Source organism: Ptychodera flava, chromosome 17 (genome assembly GCF_041260155.1).
Source record: "Ptychodera flava strain L36383 chromosome 17, AS_Pfla_20210202, whole genome shotgun sequence".
NCBI lineage: Eukaryota > Metazoa > Hemichordata > Enteropneusta > Ptychoderidae > Ptychodera > Ptychodera flava.
In genome coordinates, this window is record NC_091944.1 from 7223364 (window position 1) to 7243108 (window position 19745).

The 19745-nt window shown below is 36.9% G+C and overlaps 1 protein-coding gene across 1 annotated transcript in view; it reads right to left on the reverse strand.

The window, feature by feature from the left end:
• The window catches only part of LOC139115290 (uncharacterized), a 149860-nt gene that overhangs the window by 98244 nt on the left and 31871 nt on the right, over positions 1-19745 (reverse strand). The window contains exons 3-5 of the mRNA XM_070677300.1: positions 18873-19523; positions 17843-18187; positions 17258-17344 (exon numbers count right to left, since the gene is read on the reverse strand). Of these exons, the coding sequence (XP_070533401.1) occupies positions 17258-17344; positions 17843-18187; positions 18873-19523 (1083 nt within the window). The remainder of the gene's footprint in view (positions 1-17257; positions 17345-17842; positions 18188-18872; positions 19524-19745) is intronic.

Consider the following 19745-nt stretch of genomic DNA (forward strand, 5'->3'; position numbering starts at 1 on the left):
AAAAGGTTTCCAGATTGTGCTTCGATTTCTGGTGCTATGTTTGACACTTGATTAACAGTTCAAAAGTTTGTCTAGCAGTTCATAGATTAGTAGGTCATATCAAACACTCATTAAGTTGATGCAAATTTTGCACAACTTTTGAGAATATTTTTTGATTTTATTATTATATTAAAGTTAGTTCATGGAAATGTTCTGACTCTGCGATGTTTATTCAAGTATAATTATCTATTGAGTTAAAGTACAAGGATAGATTTCTGTAAGGCAACTAGTTCTCTTCCCGAATATGGCCACAGTACTGCCATACAATTATGATAAACACCAAAAATGGTGCACGTGCAATCTTTCCATCTTTACAAATACAACATGGTGCAACCTACTTCAGGATGGGACAGGAATCCACTTCATTTATACCCTTTTGCCAAATAGTATGGCAAGCTTTGGAAAATGGCAGAATTAACAAAAATCTTTTCTTTGTTTCGCCTATCTGCCATAAGTAAAATTTATAGATAGCAATGAATATCTGCGAAAACTAAATGGTAACTTGAGGTTGGTTAAATTTTGCAGTTACCTCTCAGGCCCTTAAACTGGCTCTAATAAAATCCTGTAATGTTGAGTTTGCTTCCCAATGCCAAAACAATTCACTTAAGGACGCACCATTAGACTTTGTGAGGGGGTTGTCATGATCGGATTCTGAAATCTCCACCAAAACATAGTTAAACAAACACCATGTTATTTGTGCACATACTAATATTTATTAGACATCTACCATCGAGAACAAAAGAAATTTGCTGTAATTTGAATATTTAAGGAGTTTAAGCAATTTCCACTATAAATAAAGAACCCCTGCCTCAAACTCCACAAAAGTTGCTAGACATATTTTGCCGTTGTCATGCCATTGCTTCGTTTAATAACCAGTTAATCAAATGCCTAATTGACAGGAGGAAATTCAAGACCATATTTGAATACTAGTATATATTGTCCTCAAAATTACTCTATCACGGCCCAAGTACTCATTGCCTTCAGCAATACTGCCTTGTTGTTGTTATTAATATTATTATTATTATTATTATTACAAGTTTAGGGGCTATTAGTATTATATAGAAATCTAAAAAAAGTTCATTAAAGCTATGTGGGAATTGTTTATTTTAATTTTGTCAATAGGGGTGACTTCCAATTGTTGTATGTGCCGCGCAGAATTATGCATCATACTGTACGGAGAGAGGGGGATATCATCAACCCAAGGGGTAATTAAATGCTTGTCGGAAAAGTGACACTAAGCAGTTTAAGCGATACCAGCAGGCCTAGACGTTTAACTTTTGTGCGAACTGTATGGATACACGTTCAATCGGTTCAATGTAATTTTGTTTTTAGTTTTCTTCCATCAAAAGTCACGACTATGAAAAAGATTTCCAATATATGTTAACAATGTCTCTCTCTCTTTTTTTCTCTCTCTCCCTCTCTCTCTCTCTCTCTCTCTCTCTCTCTCTCTCTCTCTCTCTCTCTCTCTCTCTTGGGTATAATATTTCTGTTGATTAATGGATTTTAACACTGGATATTTGGTCTTTCTAACCCAAAATATCTCCCTTTGATATAACACATTCTGTTGATTACTGGATTTTAGGTGAATCTTTGAAAAACTGGTAATTTTTACTCCTGAAATGGTTGCCATGGAAACATCTCACATTAAAAATGAGTGTGATTTTTTTTTTGGTGTGCTCACCAGAAAAACCCTTATTATAAATTTTTACATCAATCAATAGTTCTTTAATAGGAATTATTAATCCCAAAATAGTTACCATGGCAACTTGAACCATCAAAATAAGTCTGGTTTTTGTGTGCTCTGACCGAACTTCCCCACTAGATAATTTTCATATCAATCAAAGTAACTTTTCATTTGATATTAGAAAAACTGAAATTTTCAACCCCTAAAATGGTTACCATGGAAACATGGGGCAGTAAAATTGATATCATATTTGGTCTTCTCGACCCAAAATACCCTTATTGAGAAATTTTCATGGAAATTGAACCTATTATTATTCACGTTATTATTTCTATATAATACTTATATTAATTATTATTATTATTAATGTACTTGGGCCTCAGCCCAAGTACATTTGATCTCATTCCGTGGGAAAAAACTCCATTTCTGGCTGAGACCAGGGAGGGCAAAATGTCTTGGCTTCATCTTTCTTGGCATAATGAATGGCGTAATGATGTTAACTGAATGGAAGTGCTAATCTCAGCCAGTCTTGAATAAGTGAGATGTGAATATAAATGCTTCTCTATCTGAGTTTTTGCCACAAAATCTTCTGAATATAATCAAAATGTGCATCGAAATGCAACAATTAATGCACCCTCCGTTTCCTAGGCGATGGCACGACCCTTGCTACACCCACTGGACGAGCCAAAGTGGGAGGGGTAATTTCAGTTTGGTCCAACAGGAGGGCTCGAGACCAGGATTTAACATTTAAACTTGAAACATGTTTAATCGCTGACAAGATGTGGATTATTGTTAATCAAAGTGAAAGTTTGAAAAGGAAAGGTTTTATATCCCGGACACAATGAAAAACATTACGACTGGAAACTGTACCCCCAGTTGAGAATAGTAATGCCCACAGCGATGGAGAACACTTATCCTTGAGCTGAGAAAACCAGACCATCATTTCGAAATAGAGCTGCAGATTGGAGAAGCTCGTTAATAATAGCTAGGTACACCCCATAAAGGGGTGGTTTCGAGTTTTGAGGGCAAATTTCGCCTCCTTCATTGAAAAATCGCAAGTTTGTTTTGCCAGGGAAACACATCATTTGACACAACATTTGCATGTAAAGGGGTCGCCAGTAAGCACGTGGTCAAATCTGGCATAAGAAACAATATGAAATGTTGGGTAAAGCCAGTCCAAAATAAACTGATTTGAACTTTTGTGTTTTGTAATTTATACCACTGCAGTAACATTACCTTTTTTGACAACATCACACAATGTAATACGTTTTGAAACTGAATACTTCCACGTATTCTGTGTCTCCTTTGCTAAAAAATATGGTATGCCGATTACCATGCAAGGAGATGATGACGTCAAGACAGATTTGTAGTGCGTTTGGTCTTGGATGGTGCACGAAGTTTTGTCGAGGTAGCTTGTGTATTTATTTCCTAAATGGGAGAAATTAGGGTCGATCTAAAAGAAGGCCAAAGAATGTTATGATACTCTAAGCGAGCTGAACTCCAATGCGAATGGTTGGATAATTTGGAGGATGTCTAGAATGATCTCGTCTCATTAAGATTATTTGGCGGTCAGTATTGAATTTCAACTACGTCACAAGTTTGCAAAGTGAGTATTCCGTCGAACGGTCAACGAACAATATTTTAGAAATCTGGAGACATGGCACATCGCAGTTTTATTTTAGTATTTTATATTTTACAAAAGATGTAAGAAGCAATGATTTTGTCGAAAATTCTGAAAAAAATATAGGAAGATTTGATCGCGAACGCATTTTCACTTGGGGTCAACATGGGGTCGCAGCCATGTTGCCTCAAAACTTATTTCTGTCTGCACTCTAATCTCAAAAATGTCGGAGATGAACCTGAAAAATCGATGTAATTTTGTCAAACTTCGGCTAAATTTCAGCCTATAGACAAGATTTCATCGGTGAGGTAAATTTACTGAAATTTGATCGACAAATAATCCTGAGCTTGAACGTGACAGCTCGCCTTCTCCGGGAAGTCATGCATCCAGCTGCCCTATGGCCGGGTTTATGAGATTGTTTTCAAGCGACGGCGGCAGACCGTACGGGGCTCTGGATATGAACCTACCGCCGGTGTAGCTGTTATAACTGTTGCGTTGTTTTTAATCGCCACGGACGAAGTCCGGGGGGACTTATAGGTTTGGTCATGTCCGTGCGTCCGTCCGTCCGTTCACGCAGATATCTCAGACATGCCCTGGTCAATTTCTTTCAAACTTTGCACAACAATAGTACCCACCCCATACAGATGCACGTCGATTTTTTTCACAATGCTATCAAATTTGGCAGTGTTAGAGGACTTTTTAGTTTACACCTCCATAGACTCCCATGTATAAGGCAGTTCTCCATAGACTCCCATGTATAAGGCCAAGAAAAATAAAAATTTAGTTTCTCATCGTATTCATATTGCCTAAGGGATGCAGTGACACAGTTTTTTGTCCCCACGGATAAAGTCCAGGGGGCTTTTAGATTGGTCCATCAGTGAGTCCATCGGTTCACGCAGATATCTCAGACATTTTGACAAAATATCATATGACCTTGGTGACCTTTGACCTCAAATATACAGTATTGTCCATAACTCAGTAACCAAAAGTGCTAAACCTTTCATATATGGTATGATTGGACACCTTATGATGCCACATATTGTACATCATTAATTATGCACATATCTAATTTTAAGCGAGCCTATAGAGCTGGAGGTCTGATTTTTGGTATATAAGGATAAATTAACAATACAATTTGTTTGACAAAACCTCAAGTGACCTCAATGGCCTTTGACCTCAAATATACATATTTGTCCACAACTCAGTAACCACAAGTGCTGCACCCTTCATATTTGGTATGATGGGACACCTTATGACACCACATATTGTACCTCATTAATTATGCGCATATCTAATTTTGAGCGAGCCAATCGAGCTAGGGGTCTGATTTTTGGTATATAGGAATAACTTAGCAATACAATTTTTTTGACAAAATATCACGTGACCTCAATGCCCTTTGACCTCAAATATACATATTTGTCCACAACTCAGTAACCACAAGTGCCACACCCTTCATATTTGGTGTGATCGGACACCGTATGACGCCACATATTGTTCTTCATTAATTATGCACATATCTAATTCTGAGTAAGCCAATAGAGCTGGATGTCCGATTTTTGGTATATAGGGATAACTCTAGGGTAGAATTTTTTGGACAAAATGTCATGTGACCTCGATGACCTTTTACCTTAAATGTACGTGTATGCCAATAAAAAAGTAACCACAAGTGCTATGTTCTTTATATTTAGTAGGATGGGTGACCTTATGACAACACACGCTTTACCTCATTAATTATGCACATATCTAATTCTGGGCAAGCGAATAGAGCTAGAGGTCTGATTCTTGGCATATAGGGACTAATTAGCAATACAATGTTTTTTTTTCAAAAATGTCACGTGACCTTGCACTGGGCAAAATGCTTGATATACAACAATATATATACATATACTGATTCTGTACATGTGTCAAATACATTAAGTATACAGTACGCATGCTAATAAAATAAAAAACTACAGTGTACACTTAGTGTGCAAAGATCTGCATTACGTATACTCATGATCTTCATAGAAATACGCTACACATATCAACGTATTGGAATGTTCCATATACAAAGATATACGCTGCATATGCAATTAGTATTGTGTTCCATATACGTCAATATATGTAAATATGCTAAGCGCATATCAAGCATTTTGTCAAGTGTTGATGGCCTCTGACCTTGATTATACATATATATGCATAATTCAGTAATCACAAGTTCTATACCCTTCAATTTTGATAAGATATTAGACCCTAAGATGTCACATCTTGTACCTCATTTATTATGCACACATGTAATTCTTCGCTGGCCAATACAGCTAGAGGTCTGATCTTTTTTCCCGATTTAGAACCGTAACTTAGACATGCCTGATGTTTCAAATTGGGAACAACAACATAGACCTACGTGCCCATAGATCTCAACATGTACACTTCAGTGATACTTCTTAATGATCACATTTCCCTGCCCCATCAAGACTAATACTCCTATTACAAGTGGGGACTATGTCATTGTCAATGACTCGTTTTACAACAGCTTGCATGCATGCATGCAATCACTTCAGAATCTGCGTCTGGATACACCAAATTACTGCTAACTCTGGCATTTCCTGACAGTATATTAATCAATAATCCTGCAGTGTTTAACAAAGCAAGTCTACCAATTGTAAAAATGCAGTGTAATCTGTTGTGGTGACATTTTGCTAATTGTCATAAAAATAACCTTAAAAGCCAATTATGTTGTGTTTTTCACTTCCTCTCATTATTCATATAGAATGGCAAATTAACCATGTTTCACTGACAATTTCCATTCAAACAACTATTCAACTTGTATAGATAATGAATGTTTGATAAATGTGTTCAATAGTTTCATACATGTGTAGGTTACAACTCGTTTAGTGGATAAATCTTGTAATTTTTCCAAACCCAATTGTCAAGAGAGTTACGTGTAATAAGTGCACATGTTGTTTGATAATATAGTTAATTCAGTTGTGTTTTTAATGTTACCTCAGGAAAAAACTCGCAAGTTGTGTTATTTTCAAAAAGGTTTCCAGATTGTGCTTCGATTTCTGGTGCTATGTTTGACACTTGATTAACAGTTCAAAAGTTTGTCTAGCAGTTCATAGATTAGTAGGTTCTATCAAACACTCTTTAAGTTTGATGCAAATTTTGCACAACTTTTGAGAATATTTTTTGATTTTATTATTATATTAAAGTTAGTTCATGGAAATGTTCTGACTCTGCGATGTTTTTTATTCAAGTATAATTATCCATTGAGTTGAACTACATGGATAGATTTCTGTAAGGCAACCGGTTCTCCTCCCAAATATGGCCACAGTACTGCCATACGATTATGATAAACACCAAATGGTGCACGTGCAATCTTTCCATCTTTTACAAATACAACATGGTGCAATCTACTTCAGGATGGGACAGGAATACCCTCCATTTTTACCTTTTTAGTCCCCACGGACACCGTCCAGGGGGACTTATAGGTTTGGTCATGTCCGTGCGTGCGTGCGTCCGTCCGTCCGTCCGTCCGTTCACTCGGATATCTCAGAGATGCAAAGGTCAATTTCTTTCAAACTTTGTAAAAGACTAGTACCCTACCTCATACAGTGCGATCAAATTTGGCCGTGTTAGAGGACTTTTTAGTTTACATCTCATAAACTCCCATGTATAAGGCAGCTCTCCATAGACTCCCATGTAAAAGGCCAAGAAAAATAAAAATTTAGATTCTCATTTTATTCACATTGCAAAATTGCAGAGTTTTTAGTCCCCACAAATAAAGTCCAGGGGGCTTATAGATTGGAATATGTCCGTCCGTGAGTCCATCCGTGAGTCCATTCGTTCACGCAGATATCTCAGACACTTTGACAAAATGTCATGTGACCTTGGTGACCTTTGACCTCAATTATACATATTTGTCCATAATTCAGTAACCACAAGTGCCACACCCTTCATATTTGGTATGATGGGACACCTTATGGCGCCACATATTGTACCTCATTAATTATGCACATATCTAATTTTGAGCGAGCCAATAGAGCTCGAGGTCCGATTTTTGGTATAAGGGATAACTTAGCAATACAATTTTTTTGACAAAATGTCACGTGACCACAATGACCTTTGACCTCAAATATACATATTTGTCCATAATTCAGTAACCACAAGTGCCACACCCTTCATATTTGGTATGATGGGACACCTTATGGCGCCACATATTATACCTCATTAATTATGCACATATCTACTTCTGAGCATGCCAATAGAGCTGGATGTCTAATTTTTTGGTATATAGGGATAACAATAGGATAGAAATTTTTTGACAAAATGTCACGTGACCTCAATAACCTTTTACCTTAAATATACGTTTATGTCAATAAATAAGTAACAACAAGTGCTTTATCCTTTATATTTAGTATGATTGGAGACCTTATGACAACACACGCTTTACCTCATTTATTATGCACATATCTATTTCTGGGCAAGCCAATAGAGCTGGAGGTCTGAATTTTGGCATATAGGGATTAATTAGCAATACCATTCTTTTGCTGAAAATGTCACGTGGCCTTGATGACCTCACACCTTGTTTATACATATATATGCATAACTCAGTAACCACAAGTTCTATATGCTTCAATTTTGATAGGATATTAGACCTTAAGATGTCACATCTTGTACCTCATTTATTATGCACATATGTATTTCTTGGCTGGCCAATACAGCTAGAGGTCTAATCTTTTTTCCCGATTTAGAACCATAACTTAGATATGCCTCTTGTTATAAATTGGGGAAAATGACATAAACCTATGTGCCCATAGATCTGAACATATACACTCCAGTGATACTTCTTAATGACCATATTTCCCTGCCCCATCAAGACTAATACTCCTATTACAAGTGGTGACTATGTCATTGTCAATGACTTGTTTTCAAATAGTATGGCAAGCTTTTGAAAATGGCAGAATTAACAAAAATCTTTTCTTTGTTTCGTCAATTCTGCCATAAGCAAAATTTATAGATAGCAATGAATATCTGCGAAAATTGAACGTTAACTTGAGGTTGGTTAAATTTTGCAGTTACCTCTCAGGCTCTTTAAGTGGCTCTAATAAACTCCTGTAATGTTGAGTTTGCTTCCCAATGCCAGAACAATTCACTTAGGGACGCACCATTAGACTTTGTGACGGGGTGGTCACGATCGGATTCTGAAATCTCCACCATAATATAGATAAACAAACCATGTTACTTGTGCACATATTAATATTTATTAGACATCTACCATCGAGAACAAAAGAAATTTGCTGTCATTTGAATATTTAAGGAGTTAAAGCAATTCCCACTCTTAATAAAGAACCCCTGCCTCAAACTCCACAAAAGTTGCTAGACATATTTTGCCATTGCCTTGCCATTGCTTCGTTTAAGGTAGCTTTCCGCCTTTGTTTTGGTATTTTGAGTCAAAAACACGATTTTTTTTATCACTGAAAAGTATTCGTATAATATTGATCTTCCTGTGTGTAGAATATCTTGGTCGTGAATTTACTGTTTTGGGGTGAAATTTTGGAATAAAAATGTACGAGAGGCACAGGTGTACATTTTGGCATTTGAGACTACCGTTAAGTCTTGATTGACAAGGGATTAGGCTAAGCAAGCAGCGTCACAGTATTCGCATGCACTTGGACGACATCCGCTGTGAAAATCCCATTAACACCTACCGTTCACTGCGTGGGTCAAGACCATAGTGTGTACCTGACAATTAGGCGTCGAAAGGTGGGTCTTACCGTTTTTCTCATAGGGGTGGCCGCTCCAAAATGATCACAATTTATCGACGCAATCGGACAAGGTCAGACTTATGACATTGTTGACGGTACAATTTCAGATTACAGAAATGGCCCACACACTAAATGTTTTATCTGGGACATGTTTGTGCTTTTGTAAAAGCACCAGGAGTGGTGGATAAGTTCCGTAATTTTAAACATCTTTGAAGAGGCCATCCCATATACATAAATGGTACGTTCCACTGGCGGCCTTTGACAGCGGGAACACTTGAATACCGCAACAGACGCAACATTTGGCCTAAGTTTCGGCTTCTTTCGGCCCCAAGACATTTCGACACCCCGTTACGATTTATTTTTTTCCCTTCAAACTTATTAGTAACTGACAGACCAGTCATATTCATAAGCGTGACCTTTGCGTTCTGACCAGTATGACTTTTACAGTGCCGTTTAGGCGCCGCTTTTCAAACTTTGACAGTGTCGGCGGCTATTGCTATTGAAAATGATATGAAATTCTTTTTCTCACGGTTTTTCACCATGTTCTCACAAACTTTAAAGCATGTGAGTGCTGACACTTTACTTCTCAGTGTTTTGATTTGTAACATTTGGCACGAGTTCCCCCAACAAGGTAGTGCCGAAACGTCTTGGGTCGCGTTGCCTTAGAAACGTCTTGGGGTCGGAAATTGTGCGGCCGAAACGACTTTGCGCCGAAAGGTCTAGAAACCCGACATTGTCCGTTCGATGAGAATACTAAGTAAGTTGAACAATTTATGAATAAAAATGAAATATCAGAAACTGCGGCGTTGGAACTACTTGGGATTAGAAAATACAAGGTGGAAACAAATTGCATGGGCTTCAAGACAGCGACAGCAAATTTTCCCAAGGCAAAATACGTAGCGATGCAGAAATCACACGCCACAAAACAATAGCTGCTTTGGTTTGCAGACGTTTTGGCACAATGGCAGTGAACTGATAATGTCGAAGTCGTTTCAATCCCGCGGTCCCGTTTTTCCTTGTCCCATTTCGTTTCCGGACCGCGCTATTACCCAATAATCGTACAGTGCAACCACCCTACCACTAAATGAGAAACAAACCTTGACAAGGTAAAAACATACGTCGACTAACAAATGTTCATCGTACACCGGACGAATGTGAATCAAATGATTTTATGGGAATGGACAAGACAACATTGTTATCAGTTATCATGGCAGTAGCCAAAATACTGCAGGACCGAAGACACGTTTCAATATGAATTTGATCGTCACAAATAATCGCCCTACGTTTTCATCAACATGTCATCATTGGTCGGTAAACCATTGAATGAGACGCTTACGGGCTAACTACTTGAATACAGTACAAAACACAGTTGCGAGTGGAGTGATACGTACCGGCCGCCGCGTACTATGCATAGAATAATTATTCTATGCATAGTACGCGGCGGCCGGTACGTATCACTCAACTCGCAACTTTGGTACAAAACACCATCCTAATCCTGAGATTTACATGTTATGAAGACGGGTCAGATATCATATTCGCCTGGAATCGATGGTACTCATGTTGGATACGAACGACAGCAGAGAGTAATATCTATCTGTGACGTATGACGCTTGACGAGCGGTCTATCGCATGCAACTTGCGCTTGATGAAATGACGTACTTTTCTCTATGTTCAAAATGGCTGCCCACTGAATCCTCGTAATGAATCACGGCATAGAGCTGTTCTTTTTTTATCTCCATGATCACAGACACCGCAAATGTACATCCACATACAAACGCAGATATTTTTGTTGTCAGCCAATATTGTTTTCCCTAAATCACTCATCGGGCTCGCTTTCATTCCGCGGCCGTGAGTAGTTTCCGAGGTCGAATCGAATGCTGCCATAAATTTACACTGTTTATTGTCATGGAGGTAATTAATCCAAGCGCTCGTGTAGACAGCATCGAGATGCCGTAGCAGTTTCCGACAGTTAGGTCGAACAGTTAATACTCTACCTTACAACTAATCAGTCAACAGATTATGCATAATCCCTTCCCTGGCACTCCCCAAGTTTATTTACTCATCAGCTACTGTGCAGATTGCGCTCTAAAAAGAGTACAACGCTCCCAAAATTCACCCTTTTTAGCCTCATTTCGACCGTTGACACTGATTTCAATGAGTGAATATACTGTTGAAGTTGAACACTTTGATTTCACTATCTGGTTTTAGTGTTTTCTCGGTTGAGTACATTGTTTATTGCCATTCAAAAGGAAAAAACCGAACCAATTTACTAAATCGCCTTTTTCTCAGTTCGGCATTTTGTCACATTGCAGCACGTTCAAAAGAGTTTAACTCGAGAACGCGTGAACGGAAGTTCACCAGATTTTCACAGACGTTTGTCAAGTAGGTTGTCTCCAAAACCATCCAAAACCATGTCTCAGTTTCTTGATGAAGATTTTTAAAGTCGAGTTATTGCTGCTTAATTAGGCGGCATTGTTAGACTAATCGGTATATAAACTTTGACTCAACGATGTGAAAAAACTAAGGCCTTTTTCAAAAATCTGAGACACGGTTTTGTAGCCAGTATTCTGAAGACCAATTGCCCGTTAACACCTAAACTATAGCCCCTCTCCGCTCAGACTTAAACTTTTTTTACGTGAGACTACCAATGTTCTTTACACTTTCACTAAGATCTTCAAAAAAATTCATCGCACACAAATTTTCTTGATAAAACAAAAATATTCATAGAAATAGCTTTCAGGTGATATATAATACTTGGATAAAAGTACACATCTTGATGGCAAAATTCACGTTTGAAAATAGGTCGTCGCAAAGGCGGAAAGCTACCTTAATAACCAGTTAATCAAATGCCTAATTGACAGGAGGAAATTCGAGACCATATTTGAATACTAGTATATATTGTCCTCAAAATTACTATATCACGGCCCAAGTACTCATTGCCTTTAGCAATACTGCCTTGTTATTATTATTATTATTATTATTATTATTATTATTATTATTATTATTTTTTATTATTATTATTATTATTATTATTATTATTATTATTATTATTATTATTATTACAAGTTTAGGGGCTATAAGTATTATATAGAAAGCTAATAACAATTCATTGAAGCTGTGGGAATTCTGAAAAAAAGGAAAAAGGTGTTGAACTTGTTTATTTTAATTTTGTCAATAGGGGTGACTTCTAATTGTCGTACGTATATTCTCTCCGCCCAGTTAGATAGGTGTTTCTTTTGACATCACTACCTTTATGAATATTCATATACTTGCAAAAACCAACAGTCGTTGTCTCTGGCAGCGCGTGCTCACAGCTGCTGAGCTGCACAGCGTAGCCTTTCGGATCGCAGGCCCATCGTGGTAGTCGTGGGCGCCCACAAACAAGGCACAGCGACTGTGGAGAGTCTATGCCAGTGGAATGATAAATGTATCTTCAGCGTGGCATTTGTAGTTGTGGCGAAAACCATAAACCCTCTCCCTGTGCTGACGTTGTTGGGTTTTATTTTGTTCATGTGCATTTACTGTAAGCGATCGAGGAAGTTTTGGGATGGAAATAGAGCAAAAGCATGAGTTTTTCCGCGAAATCTGTGCTGCAAATATAACTTCACGCAAGCGCACTCGTTTGCGCGTGAATGTGTCGTCTGTACACTACGTCTCGTGCTATAATCTTGTCGTTGAGCTTTGCATGTTGACAGAAACTGGAATTACTGCAGAGAATACTTTTCAGGAGATCACAAGTGAGTCCCTAAGGTAACAAGTAGGACGTTTAGGAAATCCTTTCAGAAAGTTCACGCCGCCTGTGGCCATTTTGTGGAGTATAAGCTTATACGAACCTAGACTGGCGCGACGGTTTACGCTATTTCTACTGTAAGATAATATGCGATGGAATTTTGCGTTTCACGTCGTTCAATCATTCAGATGGAAATGCCGGCCTTCTCCAAACTTTGAAAAAATCAGGGTGACAGACTTTGGCTAACTCTTATATAACAATGACGTAATTTAATGAGAAGACCTTTGTATTCGAGCTCGGCAACATTTTTTGATTTGAGAACTCTGATCATGACGGATTCACTGAAACAGTGAGTATTCAACAACTTTTTCCAATGTCCATGTAGCACTTGTGCAAAAATTAAGCGAGTCCACAGGCCTTTGGCGAATCAATGAATGCGTTTTTCACCAAGCTGAAAGGTTGAAAGATGCGTCCGTCACTTTGGGACGAGCTAGATAAATGCAGTCAAACCCAGCTGCGCGTAGAAATTTGCCATAGTATGACTTTGTTCTAGAGACGACCGGCCGTGCGGTGGAACTTTGCAACAAAGTTTCCATATCTGAACTGACGTACTTGAATGACAGGCACAGGAAACGATGGCCAATAAAAATGCATTCTCGTTGCATTTTGATAATAATGTATCAATCACAATGAGACGGACATTATGCCTCCTCCCAACAGAAGGGCCAAGGTCTATTTTTAGCCCTGCTACAGTATATCTCAGTGCTGAAAATGCCATATTGTTGTCATGTTGTCATGGCGACTTTTAAAATTTGCATACAGCTGTGAGAGTGAAACGGGTTGTTTATAGGTCACAAAACTTTTGAGTCCCACTGTCGTCCATTACACCTGTTTCCTTGGGCATTAAAGGTGTGCAAGTATACACATCAAAAGACTAGAAAATTCACTTCATTGGCAGAACCTTGTAAAATAGCCCTTTCTTGTCTGGTTAACGAAAAAAGATACCCCTGATCTAAAATATGCATGGGCTACCAGCCAGTGTCACCGGCCTACCACATTCAGAACATGGTTGCCTAAGTGGACTACCAGGGAAAAAAAGTTTATTTCGAGCCCTGGGCAATATTAAACATGAAACATTTAACTTGTAATATTTCCCCTTGTCTTGGCCTGCTTGGTTTTAAAAAAATGTTTAAAGGTATACAGGGACCATGTTCAAATAGATAGACATCAAATCAGGTCCAATAATCGTTATCATTCAAGGTAAACTGTGAAATTTACCAGGTCCAAGGAACATATAGATGATGACAAAGGCAATGGGGCCATCAAATTTAGCCATTGCTACCATGGAAAGGGGAGATCTAGCTAATCATCAGAATCATGGAGTTTATGGGGTCACGCCAGGTCACACAAAAAATAATGCACCACTACATGGCCATAATTTTACTTTAGTTAAAGAATCAGAAATAATTTGTCTTCATTTATTTTGCTTTTCACAAAAGAGAGAAACTCTTGAGTGCATAAATAACTTTGTGCTTGTCTGTTTTTGCAACCAAGCATGGCTAGTATTGTACTTATTGTGATGTATCTAAGGGCCTATGGCCTTCTATACTGAAATAAACATTACATTATTCTTCCTAGAATGAGGCAAAGAAATCAAAATAAATTATTATAAAATGAACATTATTATACGTCGTTAATTATAAATCCATAAAATAAATAAGTACCAGTGAATTATGTTTTAAATAAAACAAAAAAAACTGTTACTGCTTCTGATAAATAATGGTACATTGGGTGATAAGGGGAATTGGGTTCATAAAATTAATTTGAGATACAAGTAGAATTAATTTTAGCACATAAAATTAATTTGAAGGCATAAAATTTATTCGATGAATGCATAATAAGTTGGTACTATACTCTATAACACTTATTTGGGATGACTGCATGAAACAAAATTAAAAATGCTTGAAAATTTTTTCTGGTCTATATAAAATTAATTCAAACACACTAAAATAAACGGAAAACAATTTTGACAAGAATGGCCTCAATGTACATTATCTTTATTATTCTTCCTAGAATGAAGGCGAAGAAATTACAATTATTATTATTATAGAACAAACGTTAAAAGTTGTTACTTAGAAATCCATAAAATAAATAAAAAACAGTGAATTATGTTTTAACATAGACCCACTCAAGGGTCTATTGTTTTAAATAAAAAAAAAGTTGTGGTTCCCAAATAGGTTACCATGGCAACATAAAACAAAAATGAACATTGAGTTCATGCTGTGATAAATACACTTAGGAGAGCATTTGCATAGTTACTAGGATTACTTTTAATGGAATTTGAAAAAAAATGAAATTTTAAAACGCAAATAGGTTACTATGGAAACACAGGAGAGGTAAAAATGGATATCATATTTTGTCTTTCTAACCTAAAATAATCCTTTGGTATAATATTTCTGTTGATTTAATGGATTTTTACACTGGATATTTGGTCTTTCTAACCCAAAATATCCCTTTGATATAACACATTCTGTTGATTACTGGATTTTAGGTGGAATCTTTGAAACACCGGTAATTTTTACTCCTGAATGGTTGCCATGGAAACATCTCACATTAAAATGAGTGTGATTTTTTTTGGTGTGCTAACCAGAAAAACCCTTATTATCAATTTTTTACATCAATCAATAGTTCTTTAATAGGAATTAGGGAAAAAGTAACATTTTCAATCGCAAATTGGTTACCATGGCAACTCGAAACATTAAAATAAGTCTGTTTTTTGTGTTGCCTGACTCGAACTCCCCCACTAGATAATTTTCATAACAATCAAAGTAATTTTTCATTGGATATTAGAAAAACTGGAATTTTCAACCCCTAAAATGGTTACCATGGAAACATGGGGCAGTGAAATAGATATCATATTTGGTCTTTTCGACCCAAAATACCGCTATGGTGAAGTTTTCATGGAAATTGAACCTATTATTATTCGCATTATTATTTCTATATAATACTTATATTAATTATATTAATTATTATTATTATTATTATAAACAGAACGATTACTAGAGGGTTTTTGATCCGTGGTCTCGAAACCCTAATAATAATAATAAAAAAATAGAACGATTACTGGAGGGTTTCAGACCCGTGGTCTCGAAACCCTAATAAACAGAACGATTACAAGAGGGTTTCGGAACCATGGTCTCGAAACCCTAACTACAATGAGCAGCCTCTCAGTTGTGGGCAAGATGCATCACCAGCTATTGTTCGAACGAATAGCGTTCTGCGTTACAGTGCGCTCTTGCGACCGGTTCCAGTTTACACACATCGCAAAACTGGAATTTCAAGCAGCACTGTGAATTTTAGAATTTCAACTGTTCTCTCATTCCCGGTCTGATGCTTGATATTTCGCTTTTGTGGACCATGCTTTCGTTATCGACGGCTATCTACGGTAGCCACAACACCCTACTGACAGGTCGGCAGAAGATTGACGTATGCGCACTCCTCCGGATGGAATTAACGTAATCTACTCAAGTTCTTGAGATAGTCTTGACTAATCAGGAAACCATTGAGATATAAGAAATACGCTTATTGGCCTGCAATGTTCATTTTTGTTAAAATCTACCCGATTCCGTAGAATTTTATGGTTTCAAACTTTTCGTCCTCTCAAAGACCATATGACACTGATTCTAAATTTACCGTAAAACAAAACCTATATACTAGTTAATTGAAGATGAGAATATGTTCTTCCATCTACCACAACTTAACAACTTTATTATCATACATCGCGGGGAAATGTAACTGATAATTAAGAAAAATTCTTTATTTTCGACAGCTACATCGAATAGACATCTGTTTATGTACCTTAGCGTTTGTGTGAAAATACTATACAAATTATTACAATTATTAGATGTGATTTGCACAAACCGAAATCAAGAAAATGTGCTTTGAATCAGACGCTCGGGATGATAGTTGTTGATTTGACATGTATTTTCCTTGCCATGGCCGTCCTCTACACTCTTTTACTCTTGAAGTTATAAATTCCTATGGTATGTATTTTATCTTCATTCTACGAAACTATATATACATGTATAGAATAAACATTTTGTATTCAGTGACATTGCCATGTCAATGTTTTTTTTTATCGGAGTAAAATGTTAAATATATTATCCATTTACGTGCTCTTTTCATGGACGATCAGAAATGGAATGCAACTGAAGTATAGCTCTTTTATATATAAAAATTATGAGCATTGAATTTGAAATTCAATATATTTTACCCTGAAATTGAAAGTTTAATGTGCAGTACCTAAAATGCATGATTAACCACATTTACTTTTCGTGTAAATCGACTTCGTTTCATCAAACAATAGTATAATGAAGCCTGCGTTAAATGAACTATGAAAATATATATTCAACAGAAAAAATACAATTGAACGGACTTACCACATCCAATTTCATCGTAGGAATCAATACATTCCACGATGCCGTTACAGTACAAAGAGACATCAATACAGTCTACTGGAGTATCAACTTGAAAGGAAATAAAAAACCGACACAGTTCAATTTGATAATTGAAGGTTTTGATGACGTTAGATAGGAAGCATATTTCATGGTTAAAACATACTTTAAGCCAATAATAATACATTTTGCTATCCCAACTAAGATGTAGAACAAAAAAGCAAACTGAATCACTATAGCACTTTGTTGATTATGTTTACCGATATTCACAAAGCTTTGTATAACATTTTCTGCGTCACGTAATTCTCTTCGAAATTCGAAATGTACATTCCTAAAATATTAATTTACAACATAACGATATTTACGATTGACGATTCAAAATTTCATTAATACAATGAATTAATCGAACAATTAAGCAATCATTCAACTAATCAATTAAGCAATTAATGAATGAATTTATAAACTTATTTAGTCCTTTCATTTGTAGTTTTTTTCTTTATTTATTCAATTTAATATATTTATTAACGAGAGTTAAGCGATTACAAAAACGCAGTTTTTCTGAAGTCCTACCTTCCTCTGCAGTGATGGTTAGCATCCATCCTGTTGCATTAACCGAGGAGTCACTTTTCCATTGAATCCATATAGCAGAGCTCCGGGACCGCCAATCATATGGAAGGTACTCACCAGAAAGTAGTAGTACTCTGCTTTCATCAGTAACCGTTTCACCGTGACCAATACTAATTACGTCACAACATCCTTCAGTTTGGAGATCGTTAACGTGGGTTAGAAGTGTGCCATTTGTCGTGGTATAAACATACCACAAGCAGTTTTCAGAATTTTCATAATTTGCTGGATAGTTTTTCGAGGTCAAGGTCACATTTTCGCCAGGCTGTAGGTATATGGTTGCTCCACAATCTGCGAATTTCAACAAAACAGACACGACTGTGTAAAACGACGTAAAACGGTATCAAGCGTAGGATTGTTTTCGTTTTAGATCAACTGATATGATATATATCTTTATTACTTTTGACTAATTACTAACATGTTTATAGTTGATTAACCAATTTTCAAGTAATAAGTAGACTCTATAGAAAATTGGCGGACAAACGGGAAGAAGGAAAGGCGCACAGACGCACCGGAAAATTATATTTAGGCCTAGATAGTTGAGCAGAAAAAGTTTGATAGATAAAGTGATCATTTAAAATGTGACCTTCAACTGATATATGGGGAAAGTAACACCTCTAGCAATATGTTGCCACTCGTTTTAAAATATGGTACATCATTATTTTGACTTTGGAACTCAATATATCTTTTTATCTATTTTTTCGCAATGTCTTTTTTCATGTGTAGTCTATGTGCTCTTTTTTGTTATTGGTCCTCATATCACCATCTAAAGCGCCTTGATACCATAAGTCTCTCGCCGGATAGAGGATCTCTACTTCGTAACCTAAATTATTTGTGTGGACAAAATATTGACAAGTGATAGCAAAACCCTCATATCGAAATCCACCAATGCAATCAAAGTGTTAAACTTCAATCAATCAAAGATAGACATAACAGTTCCATCGTATGCTTATACTAGCATTTGCAAAGTCCTTACCTGATTCTGATTTACCATTATTCCAATTTTTATCAGTTATCTGTTTTTCTTTGTTCTTAGGGCCTGCTACGGCATAGGGGCGTTCGGTTTTACTCAGTCTGGTCATGTCATTGATTGGTTTTACACCCATCTCAACATGTGGTTCCCATGTGAAGACTATTGAGTCGTGTCCTTCTTTTTCCCGTTTGCTTTCTATCGTGGTTGGCATTGTTGTGCTTTCGCTAGCATCGTATGTAAGGGTAGTTGCGCTTCCTTCTACCATTTCCTCATCTTCTTTGTTTGATAAGATTGCTATTGGTGACGTGTGTAGAGTTGTTTTAGATGGATTTGTAAATTCTTCCTTGTCACCAGAAACATATGAGTCAGTCTTCATTTCTGAAGAGTCGGATCGGGATATACTAGTAAATGTGGCAAAGTCCTGTGGCAAAACATTGTTTTTAGCGGGTTCGCTGCCATCATCTTTCAAAGGATCCGATTGCATTGTCGAGGTACGTGCACTTACTATGTCTTCGGCATGACTGCTCGTTAGGCTTGCTGTAGGTGCGTAGGGATTACTAGTTGGGTATCTCCCATCATCAGCAAGTTCAATGTTGTTACCGTCATCAGTGTGGTGCAGTTTTTTGGTTACACCGGCTGGTTTATAACTCATTTCTGGAGAGACAATGACTAGCGGGTTCATTTAAGCTTGAAGTAAATATTTGCCAACCGCTAAAGGGGACTTCATGAAATAACATCAGCGTGTCACTTTTTGTAACACTAACGCTAGAATAGTAAATATATCGCAGAAATACGATCAAATTCTTTTCAGTCAGTGTTCCTGATATTAACTAATTAAAAAGTTAATCTAATATACAAATGATATAACAAGAGTAA